This window comes from Neopsephotus bourkii, unplaced genomic scaffold, assembly GCF_033783945.1.
Source record: "Neopsephotus bourkii isolate Nb327-2 ecotype Australia unplaced genomic scaffold, CSIRO-AGI_Nbou_v1 NB_1735, whole genome shotgun sequence".
NCBI lineage: Eukaryota > Metazoa > Chordata > Aves > Psittaciformes > Psittacidae > Neopsephotus > Neopsephotus bourkii.
In genome coordinates this window covers 774,429-800,411 of record NW_026902209.1, presented here as the reverse complement: position 1 = coordinate 800,411, position 25,983 = coordinate 774,429, and the positions used below count along the sequence as shown (strand labels likewise).

The following is a 25,983-nucleotide window of genomic DNA, read 5'->3' as shown; positions in this document are numbered from 1 at the left end:
GACGTCACCGGATCAGGCCGGCCGGCAATGGGCGCCATTTTGAAACCCCGAAGCCTCCCGCGGCGGCAGCTCCGTGCGGCGGCTGCGACCCGCTCCTGGCCGGCGCCTGCCCCCGCGGCCCCCCCGCCTCCGCCGCACCGGCACTGCGCGACATGGCAGGTGAGGCCCCGCGGCCCCGCTGCGGCTCGGGCTGCGGCTCGCCCGGCGGGCGGAGGGCGCTGCGGGACCGGCGCGGCAGGCCGCACCGCACCGCGCGGCCCCGGGAGGCGGGGAGGGGCGGCGGGGGGAGCATGGCGGGGAGCGGGCCTGCCCCGCGGGGCTTCGGGTCGGGTCGGGCCGCGGCTGGGGGCCGAGGCCTTGTGGCCTACGCTGGGCCGGGCCGTGCGGCGGAGGAGCGGGCCCCGCCGGGGAAGGGGCTGGGCCCGGGGCTCCGCGGGGCGCCCCGTCCCTCACAGGCCTCTCTTCCCGCCTCAGGGGTGGCAGGAGGTGGAGGCGTCGGCGGCAGCAACGACTTCCAGTGGTGCTTCTCCCAGGTGAAGGGGGCGATCGACGAGGACGTGGCGGAAGGTAAGGGGAGGGCCGGGCCGGGCCGCGGGCTCCCTGAGGCGCCGGTGGCTCCCGCCCGCCGGAGCCACCACCACCCTGTTTTCCTCTCCCAACATCGGTGTCAGGCCCGCGCTGAGGGAGCCGGGGCTGGGAAGGGCAGAGCGGCGGCAGCATCTCCTCGGTCCGTGCCCCAGGCTCGGAGGACGGGTGTGTTGCAATGACTAAGCTACTGCCTGAGCTCCTAGTGCAGCGTGCTGCTCTTTGCAGGAGAGCATAATAGAGAAGACACGGTGGCTTCCTCCAGTTGTTTAGTGCTAATCACTAGGGAGAAAAAGGTAATGACAGTGATAAAACACAGCGGGGAGGGGGAAGCATGAATGGAGACTGTCAGGCTTGTCAAGTTTTCCTCTGACGCAAAGAGAGCAGCAGAGAGCATGTAGGTTTGTCATTTGGGCTTCGTTTAAAAAGCAGAGTTTAAAGGTTTCCTGCAGCTGTGAAGAGATTTCAGTCCCACTCGTTACATTTGGAGCTATAAATAGCCGTGTTTCAGTAGGGAAAATGGGCACACCTTTGCATGGCTCTGAAACTTTCTAAGCACAGCATGCTTTGCAGTGATAGAAGCTAAGGAGAATATTTCAACTGGGCAAAACCTTTTTCTGTAGTGTGTAGAAACAACATGAAGTTTTTGCTCAGTTTTGATGAGAGTTCGTTTTTTTCTCCCTACATTTTCAGTGTTCAGGCTGTTCATGTTGGCAACACTGTTTAGGTTTTATTTAGAAAAGAGGGTGTGAAGTATGTGTGTGAAACAATTCTGTGCTGTTTACTTGATTTTACAGCATTAACTGAAATAGCTGCATGTATTAAGTGAAGCAGCTTGCAGTGCCAGTGTGTGGTTTGGGTTTGTGCTTTACTGGATGCAGTATTTTTCCTAACTGGCTACTACAGGGGAATTATGCTGACACTGTTTTCATTTTCATGCCACTTGTTTGGCATTCCATTCAAAAGAGTAGCTATGGGAGGAATGGACTTGAAAGCTGCTTGAGAAACAAGTGCTCAGGCTGCGATGTTGCTCTCTTCCCTTTTTCCTCTAAATACATGTTTTAGCTTCTGCTGTGGTTCTGAAGTTCCCAGAATTCTTATGAAAATGGATTGAAGTGGCTTTTATGAGTTTCCCAAGTGGTCCTTTTTTTTTTTTTTTAGGATTTGGCATCTATGTGACTGAAAATTCTCCCTGTTGCAAAAAGTATACTCCTATGAGCACCTTATTCCTAAAGTATACTCCTATGAGCACCTTATTCCTATGAGCATTTCACAGTGACATGTAGAGCTGCCCAGTTTTGAAACACCACCTTGTCCTAAACCCAATTTAATTGTTTAAGTGTGTAACAGGACTGTTCAAAGAAGAGTTTGTATTGCTGATGTGACACACCACTAAGGCACAGTGGTTAGTTAGAGAGAGGAAAACTGTGGTTTGAGTAACTAGGAGTGGTAGAGGGAATAGTGATGACAACACTGAACGCTTTTACCCTGGTTTTTCCCAGGGTAAAGTTCCCAGATGCATGTTATTAATGTGACTTCTCCTGGAGTGAGGGCTTCAGACTGTGTGTGATGCTGCTACATGTGGGGATTTTCATTTTCTCCATAGAACAACTAATATAATTTCTCAGCACCTGGTTTTGCACTATTCGTAGAGTTTGGTTTTCCTACTGCTAAACAAGGACTACTTGCAGCTTTTTGGACTCATGGTCTGTTTTGGTTTGTGGACTTCCCCCGTTAGGTTTGGTATTTTTTTGCCTTGAAATTGGAATTAAATAAAGTTGCAATATGTTTGCTAATAATTGCCTGAATTTGATTGAGCAGTATGCAGTAAGAGTACAATTACATTTGTAGTATTTTGTCCCCAGTTAAAGAACTATTTACTCATTACCATCTTCTAAAACATCTTTAAACCATCTTTTACCAAACTGCACATCTAAATGTATGTGATGGGCGACTGTTGCCTTGCTGGGAATATTGCATAAAACCCTGGGAGTTTCCTGTAAGACTTTGTGATGGTGAAAACTTACAATTTCTGTAAACAACTGTTTTCCTCTTTTTTGTGAAAAAGCAGCTCTGTAGATGCAGTCTGAAAAAAGACAGGTACCTGTCAGATGTATTAAATGCAGGCTTTTTGCAGACTGTTCTACAGTCAGTAGGTGAAATGACAAAGCCTGATAGTCAAGCATCTTAACCCAAAGTCACTTCTGTTGAAAGTGTAATTCTAGGATATCTTTATATTCAGTAGTTGTTTCTCACATGTATTGCTTTGATACACATGCCAGTATGGATATGCCAGATCCCTGCAGTTGGATGTGCTGCTGCCATCTTCATACCCAGGATTTTTTTACTAGGTTGCTAATCTATATATCACTTTGTCTCCTCCCTGTCTTCTGTGTATTCCCTTTCTGTGCTGAGTAATCTTTGAATCTGTACAGTGCTCTGTTTAAAGAAATAGAACAGTGTTTATGTGCCCAGTCTGGCCACCTCAAGCAGAGCAGGGATGATACACCAGTTACTGAAATACAGAGTTTTCTAATGCAGGACAGTTGAATTGGATTCAAGGAGGAGGAATGGGGAGTAAAACAGATGCTGAATGAAAGAGTTGATATTGAGACCATTTAATTTAAAAGTGTGTGGCAATTCTGTTGTTAGTGTAAAACCATGTGTCTACAAAACCCCTATTGACCGCCTGTGAAACTTGTTATTCCTGGATTACTTTTCTTGGTGGAAAGTACCTTTCTAAATGCAGGAATATTTTTAAATTATTATTATTTTTTTTTTACTGATCCTGCTGCCTGAGACCTCATCAGTTTTGAGATTTCAGTGTTTTGTTTTGTATGTTCAAAACTGCTCTGGGTGGTTGGTTTAGGTTTTTGTTTTGTTTTTTTTAGCAAGCAAAATCTAGTACAGTTTATTAAATAGTTTACAGATATTCCTAATTTCCTTGGGCCAGATGTGCATATAATCCAGGAGCACTTCTGGATGTAATTAACAATGTATTTATATATATAGAGAGAGAGAGAGAGAGAGAGTGGCACTCTTAAGTCTTCCTGAGTCAGTTGTGCCAGTGACAGGCTGGAACTGCTGGGCAGAATGTCTGCTCTTTGTCAGACTGGGAGCCAGTGTGCTGTGGAGTTCATTGTGGGTTTCCCATTGTGGACACTGGGGTTTCTTTGGGGTTTCAAAGCAGTCAGTGCGGGGTTTGGGATTGAGATGAACTATTCCCTTCACTAAATGCTGGTTAGATGTATTTTCCTGTTCCAGACACAAGCAGCTTTAAGGGTATGGTGACTCCACTAAATGAAACAGGTACTGCTTTCCTCTTAGAGCTGCATCAGCTTAAGCTTCACCTGCTTAAAGTGTGGGTTTTGAAACCTTCTTATGAAGCAGCTGAGTGTAAAGCCTGGTTCTGCACGTGAATGCTGTATACCACGCCCTTTGGTAGTAGACAGGGGCTCCTTGGAAGCTCCAATCCATTAACTTCAGGATGTACCTTTGTGAAGTATTGCACACGGGCAAAACTTCTGTTCTTCACAATAAATTGTCACTGACTTTCAGGAAACCTGCCTTGGATTTTCTACTTGTTCAGAAGCTTCATATTTCCATTTAAATATCAAAAATAAGTACTATTGGGGTTTTATAGAAGGTCTTCAAATAGTAATAGGTATAGACAGCACTGATAAAGATACCTGGTTGTCATCAAGTGAACAATTTCTTTGGTTCTCCTTCTAAAACTTGTTACAGTGCTAAGAAATCCAGCTCAGGAGCTTGTCAGAGCACAAGCAGGAAAGAAACCCACAATTAATATATTGGACTCTAATCCTGTAACTGTTCTCAAGTCTGGATACAAGGGATTTAAAAACACTTAGTGTTAAATCATCTTTATAAGTCAGTGGTTCAAAACTGTTCTGCTGTGGGGCTCAGGAATTTAACTGGCCTGTTCTTGCTGGTTTTAAAGGAAATGCTGGCACAATTTCAGGCTTAAACTGTTCCAGAAGAGGCACAGCTATCTGACACGTGTTTAAAACTGCATGGAAGGAGTGACAGAACTGGGTGATGGCTTTTAAGATTTGTTTTCTGTAAGAACTGGAAAATATGGTAATAATGGCTCTATCATTAGGCCATGCGTGTGGTCTCTTTTCATTGTAAGTAATGGGCTGTAGCTGAAGATGGAACTGGACAGAAGGTGGGTGTTTAAGCTGTGTTCTGGTTTGTTTTTTTCCCCTGAAAAGCAGTGTTCTGTCACAAACAAGACCTGAGGTACCTGCTCTTGCCCTCCCTAAAGCATGCGCTGCTCCCCAGTAGCAGTGCGCTTTACCTTGATCCTCTGACAGTTCACCACATCCCCACTGCCCAGAGGACTGTTGTGAGCATTCTGAAGAGCCCCCATTCCCAGCAGGGACCAAAGATTTTGAAAGTTTCCTTCATCTTCCCTGCTTTGTGTATGTTGTATGTGGTGATCTGCAGGATATAGCTGATACCGGCTCTGGGAAAGGTTTTTGATGGTGTTTAATTTGTAGGATCACAGAGTGTTTTTTGTTGGAAGAGAACTTAAAGCTCCTCCAGCTCCAACCCCTGCCACGTCAGGGACCCCTTCCACTGGAGCAGCTTTCTCCAAGCCCCTGTGTCCAACCTGGCCTTGAGCACTGCCAGGGATGGGGCAGCCACAGCTTCTCTGGGCACTCTGTGCCAGCGCCTCAGCACCCTCACAGGGAAGAGCTTCTGCCTAAGAGCTCAGCTCAGTCTCCCCTCGGGCAGGTTCAAGCCATTCCCCTTGGCCTGCCCCTTCAGGCCCTTGTCCAAAGCCCCTCTTGAGGTTTCACAACGTCTCCTTGATCCAACAGCTCCACATCTCTCTTGTGCTGTTGCCCCAGAACAGATCAGGACTGCAGAGGGGATCTCCCCAGAGCACAGGAGAGGGGAGAATCTTCTCCCTGACCTGCTGTGCACACTCTGGAGCTGGAGCCTAGCACATGAGGGGGGTTCTGGGCTCAAACGCACACTGAAGCTGGGCCATATTACTGTGCAGGCAGGTTTGACCTGTATGCATGTTGTATGTTGGTTTCCTGTTGATGAAAGTTATCTTAATGTTTCAGGTAGACTGCTTTAATCTCAAGTCATTGTACAAGCCATGAACCAAGAATTTGTCTTCACCCTTTATTCTACAACACACTATTACCTAAACATGTTGTTCTCTGCCAGTAGTATTTAATAATAAGTGTTCTTTTGAATTCCAGTCCTGCCAGACAGCATTAAAACCAGGGTGTTAGCCACCTGAAAGTAAATTGCACTCGCTTACTGTCTTACAGTCACCATCTCTGGAGGCATCTAAAAGCTGTGTAGATGCGGCACTTAAGGACATGGATTAGTGGTGTGGTTGGCAGTGCTGGGTTAATGGCTGCACTTGATCTTAAAGGTCTTTTCCAAACTATATGATTCTGTGATTCTGTTCATATGTTAATGTATAATATGTAGGTTTACTCTATATAATCAACTCTGGAGACTAAAATGTGTTGTGTGTGAGGAATACAACATTGGTGGACTTTTGGAAGCTTCTAGCTCGTAATTGTTAGACTGCTAATAGTGAGAAAGCCCAGATGTATGGGTGAGTAGTTATGCTTTAAAAGACAAAGCTACAGGTGATCTTTAGGCTTCATAGAAGTGGTCATTTGGGGTTTTTGTGGAGAAGAGACTCTGCCCTGCAGCCATCACACAGGGAATTCAAATCTGGGATCTTTACCATGGTATCATAGAATCATAGAATATTTAGGGTTGGAAAGGATCATCAAGTTCCAACCCCCCTGCCATAGGCAGGGACACCTTGGTTTTGATTCCTTGTTTTCCCTGACGCATGCACACCATGAGTTACTGGACCTGCATGGGCAGGAGGAGGAGCCTGAATGCAAGTAGAAAAATGTTTAGCTTATCTGTGCTTTTTTCAAGGGAACCAGGAAGTTTACAGCTGAGGTGGAGACCTCAAAGGCAGTCAGAAGTGATTCATAAATGCCTCAATTCACAGTTGAAGTTCACTCATAGCTTTTGCACCTAGCATCTTTTTCCTGACTTAGATGCATAACAAAGTTAGCACAGTCTGGTCAGAAAAGCACAAGGGTATAGGGTTGTGGGCATTATTAAGGGGAGAACGTTCTCAGTACCTGGGGAAGATGGCAAGTGGAATATTAAAGAACAGAGAAGAAAATCCTTTCAAAGACTAAGCCAGAACCGGCTGCAGGAGAAGGCAAACTGCTAGATGTAGCTGGATGATAGTTTAACGTGTGAAGCTGCAGGAGTGTGTATCACTCCGAGTGAGTGATAAACAGTTCGGGTAAGCAGTGAGTATTACACAGTTGTGGGGTGGGAAAGCAAAATACAACACACTGAGTAGCGGGAGTACAGAAGTTAGTGCAAGTCTTTGCAGCCATGTGTTACTGTGTGCAGAGTGAAAGCTGCTGCTGTTTGTCTCTGCAGTGCCAGCAGGTTGTGGTACCTGTTGATACAGTTCCACATGAGCTGTCACTATTGTGCCATTTGTGGAGTATTTTAACATCTGGGGGAAAAGCTTAAAACTGACAAACTGTTAAGTAAAGAAAAGGCAGCACTGCCAGTGGAAGAAAAGGTATTTACCCACCATGTTAAGACTTCTATTAACTCCCGTTAAAGTACAATAAAAAGCATGACAAGGAGCTACATAGAAGCAAACCTAACAGAATCACATCAATTCATTAAATATACTTCCAGTAGCAAAAAGCTCGTTGGAATTGCTATTCCAGAGGGGGGGAAAATAATACTGAGGCAGTGGGTTTGAACCCAGAATGCTGGACTGTGTCATGAATATTAAAAATAGCCTCCACAGTTGCTTATTGCTTGTAAGAAAAGGCACAGAAAGCTTTGGCAAGCGTGAAAGTAATGTTCATTACTACTTTCTTTTCTTGCTGCTGCTTTGCCCTTTCTTTGTACTAACATCAAACTGTGTATGTTAAACTAGGTGAAGATGGGGGAATTTAAAATATAATTCAGAGGACACTCCCAGCACCAGTTCATGATCTGGTGCCATTGAAAAGGAAGTGCAGATTGAGCTCCACGAGGGAATTGAGCTAGTTCTCCTTTGGGAGAGGCAAACTCCTGTTGTTGAGCCAGCTGAACAAGCGCTTGGTGTGGGGTGACTGCTGGGCAGCCTGGGGAGGACAGGGAACAGCTTTGGGGACAGGGCTTGGGGGCGGTTTGACACCTTCCGTTGCTGCTTTCCTGCCCGCTTTCAGGAGCCTGGGTGCTCCTCCCGCTGAAGTGCCGAGTGGCTTCGCTGCAGGCAGCCTCCGGGACGCGCAGGGCTGGCAGCCCGGCCGCAGGAGGGCTCTTGTGTGCAGTTCGCTGTGGCACAGCAGCGGCTGCGCTGGCTGCGACCGGCTCCTGCTGCTGCTGTGCTGGGCAGGCAGCTCAGTGCCCAGCGAGTGCCCTTGGTTGACCTTAGATCTGCTCGATAATTCAGATTCGCTCAAGAAGCAGGGTTATTTCGGGCTCTGTTAAACTCTGGCGGGTACTTAAAGGTAGTTCTTTGGCCCACAGCACAAGAGGGATGTGAAGCTTTTGGAGCAAGTCCAGAAGAGGCCATGGAGATGCTGCGAGGGCTGGAGCAGCTCTACTCTGGAGCCAGGCTGAGAGAGCTGGGCTGGGGCAGCCTGAAGAAGAGAAGGCTCCTGAAGGGGAGACCTGAGAGCAGCTCCAGTGCCTAAAGGGGCTGCAGGAAACCTGGAGAGGGGCTTGGGACAAGGGCCTGTAGGGACAGGCCAAGGGGAATGGCTTGAACCTGCCCGAGGGGAGACTGAGCTGAGCTCTTAGGCAGAAGCTCTTCCCTGTGAGGGTGCTGAGGCGCTGGCACAGGGTGCCCAGAGAAGCTGTGGCTGCCCCATCCCTGGCAGTGCTCAAGGCCAGGTTGGACACAGGGGCTTGGAGGAAGCTGCTCCAGTGGAAGGGGTCCCTGCCTGTGGCAGGGGTTGGAGCTGGATGAGCTTTAAGATCCCTTCCAACACACAAGGCTGGGATTCTGTGATCCCAGATCCTGATGTCCTGGCTGATTTAAGAGCACAGTAATTGCCGCTTTACCCGCTTCTGCACTCTCAGCTTGCTTCCCATCAGCTGTAGGAGGCTATGCGATGTCTCCTGCAGCTTTTTCCAGCCCTAGAATAAAACCCTCTGTAGAATAAGAGTGTGTCAGAGGGAAAGGTGTGTCACCTTTGATCTCCTGTGACAGGCACAGAAGTGTTCATTCTAAGTTTAGTTTCCACTGGCAGTCTCCCTTACAGTTCATGCCAGCTGCCTGGCTCTTGTCCAGATCCAGTCATCTCCAAGCATGGGCCTCCTCAGGGAGTTTCACAGTCCTTCGTTCCTTTGCTGGATCTCTAGGACACATCATGGGAAAAGGTGCTGTGTGTTAAAGTATTTTCCAAAGGGAGGGGTGGGACCAGGTTTCTGATACGTGTTGTTCTGTCAGTGTGTGTGCTGAATGTGAAGCAGTGTATTGCCCATTACCTGTTTGGAAAATGAAGCTAAAATCCCCTGGGAGTTGGATCTACCTCCTTTAGGTGGTGTTCCCCAACAGTGACTGTCTTGACTTCCCTGTTCATCAGTTGTCTGAGGAGTGGGCTTTTGACAGAAGGCTGTGAATAGTTTAGAAGAATGAGAGGGAAGCTGATGCTGTTCACATGTAGTTAGTGCCAGTCCTGAGCATGAGCTGCAGCTGCCCGTTCATCTGGGTGAGCTGTGCAGCAGTGATGCTTTCCAGGGTTTGGAGTTTAACCCAGGCAGCAATGTGCAGCCACCTGAGAGAGGAAGAGTTCACAGGTGTGATTTTTAAGCATCTAATTTAGGTGTTCTGGATCTCTTGGCATTCTTCAATACATAAAGAGAGCACAGGCATCAATATTGGTGTCAGAAGCACCCAGTGTGAATCCTTTGTGGGGTTAAGTTAGTTTGCAGGTCTAACCTTGCTCTCATCTCTGAATCCTAACAAACGGTGGTCTCTGTCCCCCTTCACTCCCCATTATAACAAGCTCAGGAAGCTTTGGAGGTTAGAACCTTAACAGCATTCTGGCAGGCATTTTGTGATAGAGGGAGATGATGGTGATGCTAAAAGGTTTAGAGCACTTGTACTCAATTTTGGAGCACGTGTGAAGACAGTCTCCTGAATCACTGAGGATGGTTTCCACTACATTGTTATAAAGGTGGATGGATGTTTGTAGCTTTCTCCTGTGTTGGGAGGATGTTTACTGCCCATGGAAGTGCTTTTGAAGTTGAGATTGTAGAGAGCCATAATTTACTTGTCCTTTAATATACCAGCTTTGAAGACAGCTAGGAGTTCCCTGCTCTGTAGCTAGACTAACTACAGTAGAAGTCCTTTCCAAAAGTGAGACTAAACATTTGTCATGACTGGAAAGCAATATTACCAGGTGAATATCTTACTGTAAAGCCATAGTTACTGCTGCTCTCCATAGTTTACAGGAGGGAAGTTCCCTTGCTACTTGCAGAACAGAGTTCTGGCCAAAGTGGAGCAGAAACGGAGGGGAAGTTGAACAGACCTTTGCTTCTGGACAATCAGAATCACAGATGTCTTGCATATGAGAGGAGTGCAGTGAGATGCTGTGTGTAAGCCAATGTGACAGTAGTTTGTCTTCTCTCACCCTTATGTACATGTCAGTGCAAGTTACTTTGTTAATATAGAGAAAAGGCTGGAATAAGGAAGGCTCCAGAGGACCTTACATCAGTTCCAGGTGCTTAAATGGGCTATAAGAAACCTGGAGAGGGGCTTGGGACAAGGGGCTGCAGGGACAGAACAAGGGAATAGCTTTAACCTGCCAGGGGGGAGACTGAGCTGAGCTCTTAGGCAGAAGCTCTTCCCTGTGAGGGTGCTGAGGCGCTGGCACAGGGTGCCCAGAGAAGCTGTGGCTGCCCCATCCCTGGCAGTGCTCAAGGCCAGGTTGGACACAGGGGCTTGGAGCAAGCTGCTCCAGTGGAAGGGGTCCCTGCCTGTGGCAGGGGTTGGGAATGTGTGAGCTTTGAGGTCCCTTCCAGCACAAAGCAGTCTGGGGTTCTATGATCATCCTGTTCTTTATCAAAATGGAATCTTTTCATAACCTTTGAAAGAAAGATGATTATAAAATCAGATGTGTCCAGAAGCAGGTTAATAATGTGGTTGGGAAGGCTGGGATACAGCTATAGAAGGTTGTTACTTGTTTATTTTTAATATTTATTTTTAATCTGAGAAGGTAAATCATTAACTTTATGCACTAGGAAAAACTTCACAGGCATCTGTTAATAAAAGATGAAATATGGATTATATATTGGGAAAACTGCTTAGACTTCTAATTGCCTTCCTCAAAAGAGTGGTGGCTTATTGAAAGGAATTTAAGAGAGAAGCAGTTTTCATCTACTCTCCAATTGCAAACTCTGAAACTAACTGGTATCATATAGTTCAGATCTTGCAGTTTCTCTGCCTGCATCATCCAGTGAAGCGCTTGGCTGGCCACGAGAACCAGCCCAGATGAGCGTGTCGGGGATGAATGTTTACTCACCATCTGATGCTGAGAGCTGTGTTGGTTTTGTTACCATGGGCTTGAAGCCTGACAGACGTTTACAGCCCCTTATCTCTCTCCCTTGGCTAGAGATTGTTAAGGGCAGTTATTTCTTTACTGCCACCTCCAGAGATTTATTGTGGTGAGCAGTGGTGAACCAACACTGGTGGTTTCCAGGGTTCAGTCCCAAGGGCACCTGACTCAGTTTGAACTAGAGGTGCTGCTCTCTTTTCCTTCACTCTCCCATTCCTTCAGGTGCAGTGAGCCTTGCCTCTTTGTGGTGTTATGTGCTGGTGCTTCTGCAGACTTGGTTTGGGAAGCTCAGCTGGAAGCACTTCCTTTCTTTCTTCCTTCATCCCACCCCTTCAGCAGAGGTGGATTCCCAACTCACGTTCCTGAACTAACTACATGAGTACTCAGCGTGAGGAAAGGCAGGTATGCCTCGGCCTCAGTGGGAGCAGTGCATGTGCAGTGCTGCTCCAAAGCACTACCAGTATCACAGGTGAACTGCTTCCCACAGGATTTATACCTGGGTCTGCACAGACTTCCCATCTCTGTTACGTGCTTCATCATTTACTGGCAACAGATAGAATACAGAGTCTGGATTCCTAAAACAATATGCCTTTTCTTTCATGATTGAAGGCCCTCAAAAGCTTAAACTGAGAAATGAAGAACTGCTTTAGATTATAAACCTAAATCTAAAAGTGTTGTTAGGCTCTGCAACATGGCTCAGTGTCTGGATATGATGATGTAAATGAAGGAGTTCTGTTGTTGCTTTAATACAAATAGTAATTTTGTGTTCAAGTCTTAAAACATCTTGCTTTGCTTCCCACATTACAGTGCTGTTTGTTTCTGTTCTGTTTACAGCTGATATTATTTCAACAGTTGAATTTAATTACTCTGGTGATCTTCTTGCAACAGGAGACAAAGGTGGCAGAGTGGTTATATTTCAAAGGGAACAAGAGGTCAGTGACTTGAAAAACAAAAGTGCTGTTACTCCACTGTTCTTGTGTTGCACTGTCTCACTTCATCTTTCCATGCTGTGAAGTTTCAGTGTTTGATGGCTTTCTCAGAAAACCCCAAGTTTAGCCAAATTGGTAAATATCTGCCCCATGCTGAACTTGGGAGGTTGATTTGTGGTGGTTAAACCACCCTCCACCCAAAAAAGAGTCCTCAAAATCCAAGGGAGTTCTTCACATCCATATCTACTGTGCTCTGTATCATGTTGCAGAATTGCCTCTGGACTTTCCTCTGAACTTTATACTTGGCAGGCTGATCTAAGGCAGGTTGAGAGAGCTGTCTTGTTCAGCCTGGGGCAGGGGAGACCTTAGAGCAGCTCCAGTGCCTAAAGGGGCTACAGGAAGCCTGGAGAGGGGCTTTGGACAAGGGCCTGTAGGGACAGGCCAAGGAGAATGGCTTGAACCTGCCCGAGGGGAGACTGAGCTGAGCTCTTAGACAGAAGCTCTTCCCTGTGAGGGTGCTGAGGCACTGGCACAGGGTGCCCAGAGAAGCTGTGGCTGCCCCATCCCTGGCATTGCTCAAGGCCAGGTTGGACACAGGGGCTTGGAGCAAGCTGCTTCAGTGGAAGGGGTCCCTGCCCATGGCAGGGGTTGGGAGTAGATAAGTGTTAAGGTCCCTTCCAACCCAAACCGTTTTATTCTGTAAAATTACAATGCTTTGAAGATAATGAAGGAAAAGTTTATGAATAAGGATACAAGTTAAGCTGCAAGAACAGCAGGGTGGTCTGATTAAAAACCTGAAGAATTAATCTGATATATTTCAGGATTTTATGAATCAAAACCAGTGGGAACAGCTTCTTGAGGAAATGCTCAAGCATTTTCAGTTCCGAGAGGGGAAGCCTCCTCCTGCAGTGGCACACTCTTGGCTGGCTCCTCGCAGTGCTGCTCAGTTGTGTGATAGCACTGTAGCCTCTGCTGCCCGTTCATCCCTGCAGAGCCATCTCTGAGCTTTTTATGTCCAGAGAAATAATGTGTATTGGAAAAGTGCACTAAATACTGAAAAATACTTGTTGTGCTTTGCCATGTCTGGGAGAAATCTGGAATTGTGTTCTTTAAACAGTTAATGTTCCACATAGATATTTTCACCTCTGCTCACCCACCAAAGAACCTGTTTATCCTTTCTTTTGAAGAACTCATGAGAATTTGAGCCTGTGGTTTGCTTTAAGCTTTTCCTGGGTCACAAATACCAAAACTGATCCTGGGATTTTAATTCAGCTCATTTGTGCATGAATTACACTGATTTTTTAGATGCTCCCAGTTTTTTTCCATCCGAATCCTGCTTCTTTTTGTGTGGCTCAGCTGATGCTCAGTATACTGCAGTATCCAGTATTACATATCCAGTAGCTCAGCTTCCAGTATATTGCATTTCATGCTCACTGTGATACTGTTTATAACCCCTTTTACCAAAGGTGACTTACTGTTTTACTGTGAGGATTTGAGAGGTAGTGACATGAAAAATCTGCTGAAACACTGTCCTGCTGCACCTAGACAGCTCATGGCTGATGGATCAGTTAGTCTGCTCTAGACACTGAACCAAGGCACAGAGAGGTCAAGGTCAGAAGTGTCCACCTGCTCAGGATCTCTGTCTTGATGTGCGTTAAGAGTGGAGCTATTACTGGTTGGCTTTCAGCTGTTCTGTAAGTCAGAACCCAGCTGGGGGGAAAAAACACCACCCATCAGACTGTTTACCCAGGAATATTCAGGTGTTCTCTGGAGCACATGCAGACTGTAGGGAAGAGTTGGGTGTAAGTGTCATATCTCTTGGCATGTGTAAAGCTACGTAAGTCATGGAGTGGAGGAATAGATCTCAAGTGAGTAAATAAAACCTTACAACCAATATTTTTCAACAGTGTGGACATTAACTAGGCCAATTTGGTTACCAGCAACTTAGGGTGGTTATAAAATTCCCCATACACTATGATTCGGGAAGGTGGGCTGAACTCTTGTACATCAAGCCCTGAACTCACATCACTCCTGTTCCAAGCAGCTGGTGATTCCAACCAAATGTGTGAGTAAAGAGCGAGACCACTGCCCAGTGCCACAGCTTGCTCAAAGCTTGGGTGGCTGTAAATGATGCAGAGTGATACTGAGCAGGGTTAGCTGGGAGCATCCTATCCAACATTTGGAAGAGTGACAAGTAAGGAATAATAATGTCAGGTCCCAGCATTAACTAAAACTCCATACTTGTGAGACAGTGCAGGAAAACCTCTCACTGAAGTAACCTTACCCAAGTCACTGTGTTGGAGCACAGGCTGGTCTGGTGGTCTCTAGGGCTGTGAGTCCCACTGTGTTTTCTGCCACCAGTCAGGGTGCAGGGTGGGCTTTCCTGCTCGCCTGCCTGCCTGCCTCTGCAGAGGATTGATCTGCTACTTCTCCAGCCTGTGATTTCCAGCTGTGTCTGGGGAGCTTGTTTTCAGGAGTTCTGGGCTCTGCAGCTCTCCAAATGTAAATCAGCATCTCTCATTAACCCAGTTGAAATCCTGATAACCAACTGTCCCAACTCTGATTCTGCAAATCTGTGGATGCTTGTGACTCTGATCTCTGTTCCTTGCCACCACATGAGGATCATACAAAGTGGTCTTCTAGTTCTGTGAGAGAAAAAGTCAATGTGTTTGTGATCATGTTTGTGAAACCATGATGAGCACTATAGAATGGCTTAGATAAAAATGTACTAATTCCAGCCTTCATGGTTTTTTGACAAACAAAAAAAGGTTGTCAAAGCTCAATTCTAAACCTTGATACCACTTCCGGGCACAGCAGGCTTTAAAAGGAGTAGGAGAGGAGGTAGATCTAGTGATCCCATTGATCTTGCTGTGCCTTCAGCACGATAACTTCTATAGAAACCATATTCAATTACTCCGTGTCTTGTGTCCTTTTACATTGATTTCCTGTTCTGGAAACCCACTTTATGTCCATATTGTGGTGATTTACAGGAATGAGTAAAAAGAGAAGGATAGGAATAGAGATTAAGTGAGGAGCAGAAACTAATGACATGGAGTTGGTGGTGTGGGACTTAATGTTATTTCTCTGCTCCAGCTCTGCTGAAACTGCCTGGGAGAGGTGGAGTAGCCTTAAATCCTTCCAGGCAAGCACAGGGACTCCTTTGTGGCCAGCATGCCTTGGAATGGGCTGTGTTCTATGAGTACACGTGTTAATATATAAAGAGATGCTTTTAAGTCTGTGTGCACTCTATTGATGCTAAACTAAGTACAGTATCACAGAGTAAAAATGTAAATTCAAAATCTATTGTAAAAGTTTCTACTTGACAATTTGTAGTCACGAGTTTGTATGTGCAGTTCCTAATGAACTCGTGACACTGCTTGCAGCTGATGTTACTGTTTCCTTGCAGAATAAAAGCCGTCCTCATTCCAGGGGCGAATACAATGTTTACAGCACCTTCCAGAGTCATGAACCTGAGTTTGACTACTTGAAAAGTCTAGAAATTGAGGAAAAAATCAATAAAATTAGGTGGTTACCACAACAGAATGCTGCTCACTTCCTGCTCTCTACAAATGGTAAGGACACGTCATTTCTGCGCAGAGGACTTCATCATTCGAATGTTCTCTTGCTGGAGGGAGAGTGTCTGCAGGTTTTGGGTTGGTTTAATGTCTTCTCTGTATGGTATGTTTTGTTTGTAATGCTCTAAGTACTAATGTATGAACGTAGAAATGAGGAAGCAGCAAGAGACAGTTCCAGAGCTGCTTTCTGGGGACAGACAGGCCGTGCTGTCACTTTACATACCCTGTTACCCTGCTGTGTAGTTCTTATATAGATGGGTTCCTGTGTGTGCGGAGCTGTAGCAGAAGTCTGGATTTGACTTCATCCTAATTTTGAAATGTAATTTTTTGGGATCCCTGGTGAATTTTTAACAGTTACATTTGAAACAGAAGCACTGTGGTTACAGTCTTTTTGTTTTCTAAATGCCAAAACATCACATGTGCTTTGGAGAGCAACTGTTTGAAAGACAACGGTCACTCAAGGAGGAAGTTTATACCATGTTCACTGTGTGCTTGTAATTTCTGCACAGCTTTCATGTATTCTAGGTTGGGAATGACAAGTTTTTATGCATTTCAGGGCTGTTTCTGTGTTTTTCCCAGTGTTTTAGCAGTGGTTCTTACATATTGGGTTGGTTTCATTTTGATGCACCGTGAAGCAAGCTGTAAATGTGAATGAAGAACTAGGGACATGGTTTAGTGGTGGCCTTGGCAATGCTAGGTTAATGGCTGGACTTGATCTTAAAGGATCTCTTCCAACCTAAATGATTCTATGGAAAAAGTTGCTGTTACTTTCAAAGACATACGCTGATTCCTAAGAGTCTGGATCATTTTTTGCCTTGTGCTTAAATGACTCTATAAGTGTGGATATCCTGCCTGCTATATGAAACTGTAAAAGCAGGAATGACTGTTGTCTGCTGCAATTTGAAACTGAGATAGCCTTAACTTTGATAATGATTTCCATGTACTGGTTCTGCTGAGCAACATAGCTGAAGGCACAGAGTACCTGGGGGGGGGGGCCCCCCCCCCTGTGTTACCTTGGTGTTAAAGGACCCCATCTGGGCCCTTCCTGTTGCACGCAGGGGAAACCAACACAGACAGCTAACAGCCACTGCTGCCTCTGTGGTTTAGTGATTTTATTTGACTTAAATTCATTCTCAAGCACGTGAACTTTTGTTTTCAGATAAAACTATTAAATTATGGAAAATAAGTGAAAGGGATAAAAGAGCCGAAGGTTATAATTTAAAAGATGAAGATGGAAGACTGCGGGATCCCTTCAGAATCACAGCACTGCGGGTACGTGTCTGCTTGCTGACTGTCAGTATCTTTCTTCATGTAATTCTCTACCTTTGTACTACCAAAGTGCTCAGCTGCAGTGTGGAGATTAAAAATGGTTTGGTAGGGGTCACTGAAAACACGTATTAAAAATGGAGACACTTTGGTATATATGTATGTAGTTATTAAATAAGGTTCCTCTGGAAAACTTGAGGCAAACTTCTATTATAATATTGTATTATTGGCTTCCCAATAGTTTGTTGGGTTTTGGTTTTTTTCTTGGGGCATTTTAGCCTGTTGAAAATGGATTGAAATTTAAGCTGTTTTTAAAATGAAAATACTTTATGTTAGAGAAGCCTTTGTCCACCTCAGTATATTAGAATTATAGAAGACAATGCTGATTTATTGACAGCAATGAAATATAACAAAATGTTGTTACTCAAGCCTGAGAACACAGCATTTTGGGGTATCTCTGGAGCTGCCCTACTCTGTGCTCAGTTCATAGCCAGCATGGGCTCATTCTGCTGTGCTCTTAATAGTCTGATGTCTCAGTGCAACACAAGGGAAAGTGCAGAGACTGCACATTGATTTCAGACTCTGACTTACCCTCCTGACCACAGCCAGTCAGCAGAGGATAGTGCCATAGTGTCTGTGCTGGTATGAAGGACCCAGTGCCCAGGTTAACCTGTACATCTTCCCCAGGGGTTCCTCTGAAGCTGGTATGTAGGGCTCTCTTCTTGGGGGCCCTTGTGAATTGGGGAAGAATTTGGCTCTGGTTATATTGATAGTTCTTTCCCCTCAGTATTACTGAGATTTAACAACTTGGGTCTTTTTTTCTGTAAGGACAAGACTCCAGTGTAAGCAGGGTGCTGAGTGTTCTGTGGTAAGGTAGAAGGGGGTTGTGTTAGAGGCAAGTTCTGAGCATTTGGAAAACCTAATATGTATTTGAAGGATCCTGACATTTCCACTTGCACAGTGATGCAGAGGTAGGGTTGGTGCTCCAAACTTGGGATCCCTCAAAGCAGGAGCTCAAGCAGTGAAATTGTGTGGGGTTGAGGGTGGTTCTTGTGTAGGTGGTGGTTGTTGCCATAAATAGGAATTGAACTGAGGCTCTCCCTACTTTCCAAGCCAATGCCACTGCTGACCATGCCAGGAACGCTTGTGTGATGAGACAGGAGACTTACCTAATAAAAGTAATGGATTAATTTTAACCATTCTGGCTTGATGTAAACAGACTGAGATACAAACATGGTGAAAGCAATTGGCAAGCTCTTGAGTTCATTTGCTTCTTGTTCTGGGAATACAGATTGTCTTGAACACTGTCATAAGTGTTTTTTCTTGGTTAGATGATGTAATTTGGTGTTCCATGAAATTCCATGTACTGGAACAGCTTAGGATGTCCTTGAGCAACCTTCACTTGCGGGTCAGTGAGAAGGAGCTAGAGGGAAGCTTAGTCCACTTGACCCTGGCAGCAGAGCTGCTTGTGACAGGGCATCTGGGTGTTCCTAAAGCTGTTCAGGAGCACAGTGGGGTGTTGTTTGCAAACTGTTCTTCCCAGTTTCACACCCCTCTAAGATGCAGGGGGCGTTTAAAGTGCTTGTTTCAAATGAACATGATCTCAAATGTCATAATAAACATCCACCACTGCCCTGTGGGACGAGGTACAAAGCTGCTGTATTTGACAGATAACTCCTACTGCACTCCGTGTCTGAGGTGATGTGTTGGCAGCAGCAAAGTCATCATTCATGGGCTGCTTTATTGCTTTCATGCTCAGTGGGTTTCAGAAGTGTTTATAGTCACTAAATCAAAACAGGAATCAGTGGTGTGCAATTAATTAATTGCCATCAACATTTATCAACACCCCTATGGTGTTCCCAGGGCTCAGTATCAAGCCTGGTTCTGTTAATACCTTTATCAGCTATCTGGATGTGGGGATTTGAGTGCCCCCTCAGTCAGCTTGCAGATGACAGCCAGGTTGTGCTAGGAGTCTTAGTTTGCTTGTGGGTATCAGAGCTCTACAGAGGAATAGGGACAGGATGGATCAATGGGACAAAGCCAATTGAACTTAAGCAGTGCACAGTGCTGCGTTCTCTACCCAGGCCACAATAACCATACAGTCTTGGGGCAGAGTGGCTGGAAAGCTGCTCATGGAAAAGGACGTGGGGGTGCTGATTGACAGAGCTGAACATGAGCAGCTTGTGCCCAGGCAGCCAAGAAGCCAAATATATCCTGGCTTGTATTAGCAGCAGTGCGGCAGCAGGGCCAGGGCAGGGATTGTCCTTCTGTGATGGGGACTGGTGAGGCCGCACCTCAAATCCTGTGTTCAGGTCTGGGCCTCTCACTACAAGAGAGACATTGAGGGGCTGGAACAGGGCCAGAGAAGGGAATGGAGCTGGAGCAGGGCCTGGAGCCCAAGAGTGATGAGGAAGGGCTGAGGGACCTGGGGGGTTCAGTCTGGAGAAGGCTCAGGGGGGACCTGATGGCTGCCTCCAACTGCCTGAGAGGAGGATGGAGCCAGGAGGGGCTGGGCTCTGCTCCCAAGGAACAAGGGATGGGACAAGAGGAACCGGCCTCAAGCTGCACCAGGGCAGGTTTAGATGGAGCTGAGGAACAATTCCTGCCCCAGAGGGTGCTCAGGCATTGGAACAGGCTGCCCAGGGCAGGGCTGCAGGCAGCATCCCTGCAAGTGTTCACACCCCGTGGGGACGAGGCCTCAGTGCCATGGGTTAGGGGTGGCCTGGGCAGTGCTGGGTTAATGATAGGACTCTACAGTCTTAAAAGTGTTTTCAAACCTAAATGATGCTGATTGTAATTAAGATCTTCTGAATCAGAAACCAGGTTTATGCCAAAACTGACTGTTCGTTTTCATGTTTCAGGTGCCAATCTTGAAACCCATGGACCTAATGGTAGAAGCAAGTCCCAGAAGGATATTTGCAAATGCACATACTTATCACATAAACTCTATTTCAGTAAATAGTGATCATGAAACGTACCTTTCTGCAGATGACCTAAGAATTAACCTATGGCATTTAGAAATTACAGATAGAAGTTTTAGTATCCTTTCTTTTTGTTTTCTATGGACACTGGGGCAATTCGAAATCGAGTGTGTTTAAGAGAATCACTTTAATTTTACTCATCAGAGTAGGTGTTTGAATCTAGGGATTAAAATAGAGGATTTGGAAGTCTGGAGTTTAATATGGTGAAAGCAGGCTTTAGGATGCTCTCATTCTTTCTGAGTGCAAGCATCATTGCAGTGGAAAACTGCCAGTACAATTGTCATTAATAGATTGATTTGTAAAGAGAAATGGAGGAATTAAGGAAGCATCCTTTATCTGTGGAATTCGGTTGACTTAAGAGTGGAAAGATATGAAAAGCAGCTCCTTTGTTACTTTAGATGTTCCTTTCCAGAGTCTGGTGTCTCTTTAACTGACACTTCTCTGAAATTTCAGGGGGGTTCCATGTAGATGATACCATTAACTGCAGAAGTAACTTCCAAACCTCTTTGCAAGGCTGTGTGTGCCCAGCCCAGGATGTTCTCCTCTCACAAGCCTGCACTGAGGTAGAAGTTGCAGAAATACTGAGTGTTCAGTAGGTCACATGTGAGTTTTCCAAAGCTTTTGGTAAAGAGAAAGAATGTGTTCAGTAGGAAGCATTAAGAAGGAGGCTTGGGAGGAGTCTGGAATTATATCCACCATCTATTAACGTTGACTTGGAACATCTAGACTTTATCTACTTTATCTACTCAAGTCACTGTGTGTAGATGGCACATGGTGGAAATTAAGATCTCGCCCTGGTTTTCTCCATTGTACTTCAGCATTTTTCAGTAGTCACCTGCCAGAAGCTGTCTGAATGTGAACTTGCCTTTACAAACCCCCTCCAGATATTGTAGATATTAAGCCTGCTAACATGGAGGAGCTGACAGAGGTGATAACTGCTGCAGAGTTCCACCCTCACCACTGTAACGTGTTCGTGTACAGCAGCAGCAAAGGAACCATCCGCCTCTGTGACATGCGGTCCTCAGCACTCTGCGACAGGCACTCCAAGTGTAAGTTGGGATGGGTCTTAGCTCCTGGGTTTCTTGCTTCTGTTTCATGCAAGATAGAGCGTGTAGGTGTTCTGCTTGTAAATGACCGTGCCAAGTTCTGCTTTTTGGTAAAGAGCATACAAGGTAAGGGTGGTAGTTTTGTAGAATGGAACATTTTAATTGTCTTGTTCTAGGCCATCACCAAGCAGAAGTGTAGCATGAGACAATTGACCATCTGACTCTGCTCCTGTTTACCCATTTATGCATCATAAAGTGATGGGAACAAGTGCTTTTGGCACCAGTGAGACCTGTCTTCTGTCCAGACTCAGTCTTGGTGCTTCTCAAAGGTATCTGCTTATCAAATGCCAGTTCAGGGCAGTTTATTCACCTTTGTGCATTAGGAACTGGGCTGATGCTGCCAGAATCCATTTACTTTGTGACATTTGTAGCTCTTAGCATAGAATTAATTCCTAAGGCCACATGCTGCACTTGAAATAAGTTTTGCTCTAGTCTGCTGAGCCACTTAAACTTCCATGGGAAAGGAAAGCTTTTGTATTGAAGCCATGAGGATAACTGCCTGTGCCTTGCACACAGCCTTTTGTTCGCAACTGTAGTGGTTGTGGTTTAGCCAGTATCACTAGCCCTATGGGGTGACCTGCCATACTGACACTTGCAGGTAAGCTCTCTACAGTGCAGATGAGGTTTTCCTGCTGGTGGAAGGACATATTTGTGCATTGAGAAATGCAGACTGTGAGGCCACTCCATGTATTCGAGTTAGAGTTGCATTCAGTTACTTGGAAGCACTTTGGTTTTTAACTGTTTGTGACTGAATAACATCCTGCTAAAAGGGATCCATTCAAAATTTAAATAGCTCTTGTGTCCTGAAACACTGACCTCAGCGACTGACTCCTCAGTTTAAATATGCATTTCTTTATCTGCTTTTAAAAGCATACAAACTGCATTTCAAGTGTAGATACTAATAGTTGAGCAGGTTGCATTGTACAGCTGTTGTTCAGATCTGAGGTAGGTTGTACAGGAGTCTCAGTGCATGGATCATGCATTAAGGTACTGTGTTTGGGGTGCTGAGGCTTTCACCAGCTCACATTCAGTGTGATTTGTAGCTCAGTTGTAATGTTCACTGCACCCGTGTGTGGGTGTTTTAGCTCTTCCCTCTGATGGACTTGTAAGACCCATGAGTTGTCATTTGCTGATGCGGTGCTCCACGTGGGAATCTTGGAGATGGGCATCTAGCATCTGATGACTCAAAAAGACATTATTCCTAAAGAGTGTTTACCAGCACCTGTCTTTAAGAAGCAGGCAGAATGCTGATGTAAAGCTTCGCAAGCACTGCAGGCGCCTGAGGCTGTGAAGGTTGGTGTTGGTTTCATTGTCGCTGTGTCTTCTGTCTGCAGTTTTTGAAGAGCCCGAGGATCCTAGCAGCAGATCATTTTTTTCAGAGATAATATCCTCGATATCTGATGTTAAATTCAGTCACAGCGGCCGATACATGATGACAAGAGACTATCTGTCAGTCAAGGTGTGGGACCTCAACATGGAGAACAGGCCTGTAGAGACATACCAAGTATGGTGGTCACCTTTTCTTCAATACCCTTCTTTCCCCTTTCTTTCTCTTTCTTTATGTCTAACACCAACTTCAATGTTCCCAAAGGTCCATGAGTACCTTCGGAGCAAGCTGTGTTCCCTCTATGAAAATGACTGCATCTTTGACAAGTTCGAGTGCTGCTGGAACGGTTCTGATAGGTAAGTTCAGGGCTTTGGTTTGGGATGTTGTTTTCCCTTAGCATCAGGGATTTGGTTTCCAGTCTGGAAAGCCATAAGCAGGACTTTCAGGTTGTAATGAAACAGCTATGGCAATATGAGCTGCTGTTAAAATGCTTTCAAATGACATAGATGAGACCATGGCAGGTCTTGATCTTGTGTCTGGATGCTTTGTGTTGGCTTCCCTTGGGCATTCTCACTTTGATGAAGATTGAGTAAATCTGAAACACCTAAACCAGGGACCTGTCTGCAGCCAAAGCTTGCAGGCTCTTCAGTGAACAGGTATCAGGGTTGATCAGGGTGGTAACAGGATCAGGCTGTGAAACAAGCTTTGTCCTAAACCTATCCACTGTTGGAGAGTAGGAGATCCACCACATAGATTAGATGGGGAGAGTGATTGGGGAAATCAAATCTCAAAGCTGTGCACAGGGGTCAGCAAAGAAAGTGACGCCTTCCTCCTGCATTGCTGCTGCAGAGGCAGGTGGGATTGCTACATGCTGCTTAAGTACCGATTCCCTAAGTGAAGAGCATGAAAGAGAAACCGGGAGAGGGGCTTGGGACAAGGGCCTGTAGGGACAGGCCAAGGGGAATGGCTTGAACCTGCCCGAGGGGAGACTGAGCTGAGCTCTTAGGCAGAAGCTCTTCCCTGTGAGGGTGCTGAGGCGCTGGCACAGGGTGCCCAGAGAAGCTGTGGCTGCCCCATCCCTGGCAGTGCTCGAGGCCAGGCTGGATGGTGGGGGGAGAATGACCAGAGGAACACCCAAGGGAAAAAGCAGTGGCGTGGAGGCAGTGCTGAAATGCAGATGGAGCAGAGCAGCGGTGATCATCAGGGAGGGGAAGAGTGTGATGGCCCATCCTGGTCATGAGCTGGGGCTGCACTCACCTTGCAAGCGTGAGGGAGGAGACTGGGGTTGATGCTGTGTCTGGCAGCCAGTGAGATGTGCCTTCCCTCTGCCCCGAACAGCGCTATCATGACTGGGTCCTACAACAACTTCTTCAGGATGTTCGACCGCAACACGCGCCGGGACGTCACCCTGGAGGCCTCCCGCGAGAGCAGCAAGCCCCGCGCCGTGCTGAAGCCGCGCAAGGTCTGCACGGGGGGCAAGAGGAAGAAGGACGAGATCAGCGTTGACAGTCTGGACTTCAACAAGAAGATCCTGCACACAGCGTGGCATCCCATGGAGAACATCATTGCTGTAGCTGCCACCAATAACTTGTATATATTCCAGGACAAAATTAACTAGAGATGACTTCCCCGAGGACGGAGCCGTCGTCTCACATAGTTACGCTCAGTTGTTTATCTGTAAAAGAGAAGGCCTTGTTGTCCTACCAGTGAAGAACATTGATGCACTTACTTCCCTTTAGCTCCAGGAGAGGATCTGGCCAGGTTTGGAGTCATGGATGTTCTGCTGTTGGGGTAGGGAGTGTCAGCCACAGCTTTCCAGGTGGAACCCTCAGAGGCAGAATGGATGGACAGTGCCCACAAAGGCCAGCGCTCAAACCCAGTGTATTTATTGAAGTCTGAGCCTTCCTTTCCAGTTGATAGACCAAAAATCTAACACCCAAGAAGGAAACTTGTCATGACAGTGTAATTTCTTCTCTCTCACGCTCTCTCTGCTGTAATATTTGGGCCTTTCAGAACATATATTGTGCTTAATGCCTGTGAACATTCCTCCTCTGGCCTTTTCGGGGCTTAGGTGGTTTTACCTTGGAGCACTTAGGTAGGTCTTGAGTTGGGTTCGTAGAAAGGTTTCCATGACTATTTACTCAGCACCTGTATCTCTAACCACACCTTCTGGTGTCAACCACTTAATAAAATAACAAGCTATAAAAAGTGTTTTTAAATCTGAAGGTATGTATCCAGTCCTCTTATTTTTTTCTATTGCATGTCCTGAGATTGTGCAGAATTAGTCTGAGGGGCAGGTTTGACAGGGTTTGCCCCCAAAACAGTGATTTTTGGCAGACTAATCCAGATGTTTTTGTGTAGTATCTCAAGGTTCCAAGGTTAGAGTTCCCACAAAGCTGTTGTTCAGTTCAAATTGCACTGGTTTCCTTGTCAAGTGCTCTCTGTACCAAGTAGGAGACTCAGAGGTCGGTATAAAGATGTCCACAGCCTTAACAGAAAGAGACCAGAAGGGAAAACCAAACGTGGAGCACTATTTCTTCTTTGAAGATAACAAATTGAGTTCATTGGCTGCATCTCAACGTTTGCTAGAGCCAAACCTCATGTGCATTACGGTTTTTAACCTTTATAGTCTTTGTCAGGAAGAGTTTATTTTAACTACTTGGCTTAATATATTGTATTCCTGTTGCAGTTCCAGGCCCAAACCCGACCCCTCTCGTGGCTGTGCCCAGCACTGGGGCACCCTGTGGCTCTGACACCCCAATGGCAGGAGGCACCAAGGCCACGGGTGGGTGTTGCTGTGGCTGCTGGGATCCTGCTCTCCCCTCCTGTTCTTAAGCCTTAGGTACTTTTGTTTTCTCCAAAGAGGCCTAAAATGCATCAACCTTCTCCTTGCCCTCGGGCAGGCTGGGTGAGGGCTCCTGCCGCCGCTGCAGCACGTGTGGGTAGCATCGAGTAGGTAGAGATGACGCTGGGAATGTGCCTGCACATTGGGAATGGATGTGAGACCCCAGCTCCCTGGAGGCAACAGCTCCAGCGTGGTTTGTGCTCCGCTTCCTTAAAACCAGGCTCTGCACACGCCACCGTGTCTCTGTGGAGGGCTGAGCGTCTGAAAGGCTCTGACTCAAACCAACCTTACTGTGTACATTGGTTGTGACACTACTGGAGGCTGCTGGGCCGGGCTGGCTGATGTGTTCAGGTGAGCCTGTTCCTGCCGTGCTGGCCGAGCCGCGCTGGGGCCGTACAAAATGTTCAGTTCTTTTGACCAAAAAGTTTAATAAATTTTAACTGTTTACCTGGCCTCGCTCTGTGTGTTCAGCCTGAGGGGACAGGGAGGAACTGCTGCCCTGGGGGGGTGAGGCGCTGGCACAGGGAGCCCAGAGAAGCTGGGGCTGCCCCATCCCTGGCAGTGCTCAAGGCCAGGTTGGACACAGGGGCTTGGAGCAAGCTGCTCCAGTGGAAGGGGTCCCTGCCCGTGGCAGGGGTTGGAGCTGGAGGAGCTTTGAGGGTTGGTTGTTCCGCCAGCACAAAGGGGGTTTGAGTGCTCTCTGTCTTGGAGCAGTTCTGTTAGTGCTGTTTCTGATCTATTTGTTCAGCAAATTAAGTGGAATACAACAAA

At 46.4% G+C, this 25,983-nt stretch overlaps 1 protein-coding gene across 1 annotated transcript; it reads left to right on the top strand.

Annotated features, from left to right (window-relative positions):
* On the top strand, positions 1-24,592 carry PPP2R2D (protein phosphatase 2 regulatory subunit Bdelta). The gene is made up of 10 exons (XM_061376697.1): positions 1-159; positions 475-567; positions 12,018-12,115; positions 15,519-15,684; positions 16,847-16,959; positions 19,815-19,992; positions 20,819-20,983; positions 22,375-22,544; positions 22,632-22,723; positions 23,706-24,592. The coding sequence occupies exons 1-10, from the start codon at positions 153-155 to the stop codon at positions 23,983-23,985; spliced, it is 1,362 nt and encodes a 453-aa protein (XP_061232681.1). The 5' UTR covers positions 1-152; the 3' UTR covers positions 23,986-24,592.
* The last annotated feature ends 1,391 nt before the right edge of the window (positions 24,593-25,983 follow it).

Bases quoted from the DNA above. Each gene is read 5' to 3' on its own strand.
- PPP2R2D (XM_061376697.1), top strand. The intron at 15,685-16,846 runs GTAAGGACACGT...TTTTGTTTTCAG, and splicing joins CTTCCTGCTCTCTACAAATG to ATAAAACTATTAAATTATGG. The intron at 16,960-19,814 runs GTACGTGTCTGC...TTCATGTTTCAG, and splicing joins TCAGAATCACAGCACTGCGG to GTGCCAATCTTGAAACCCAT.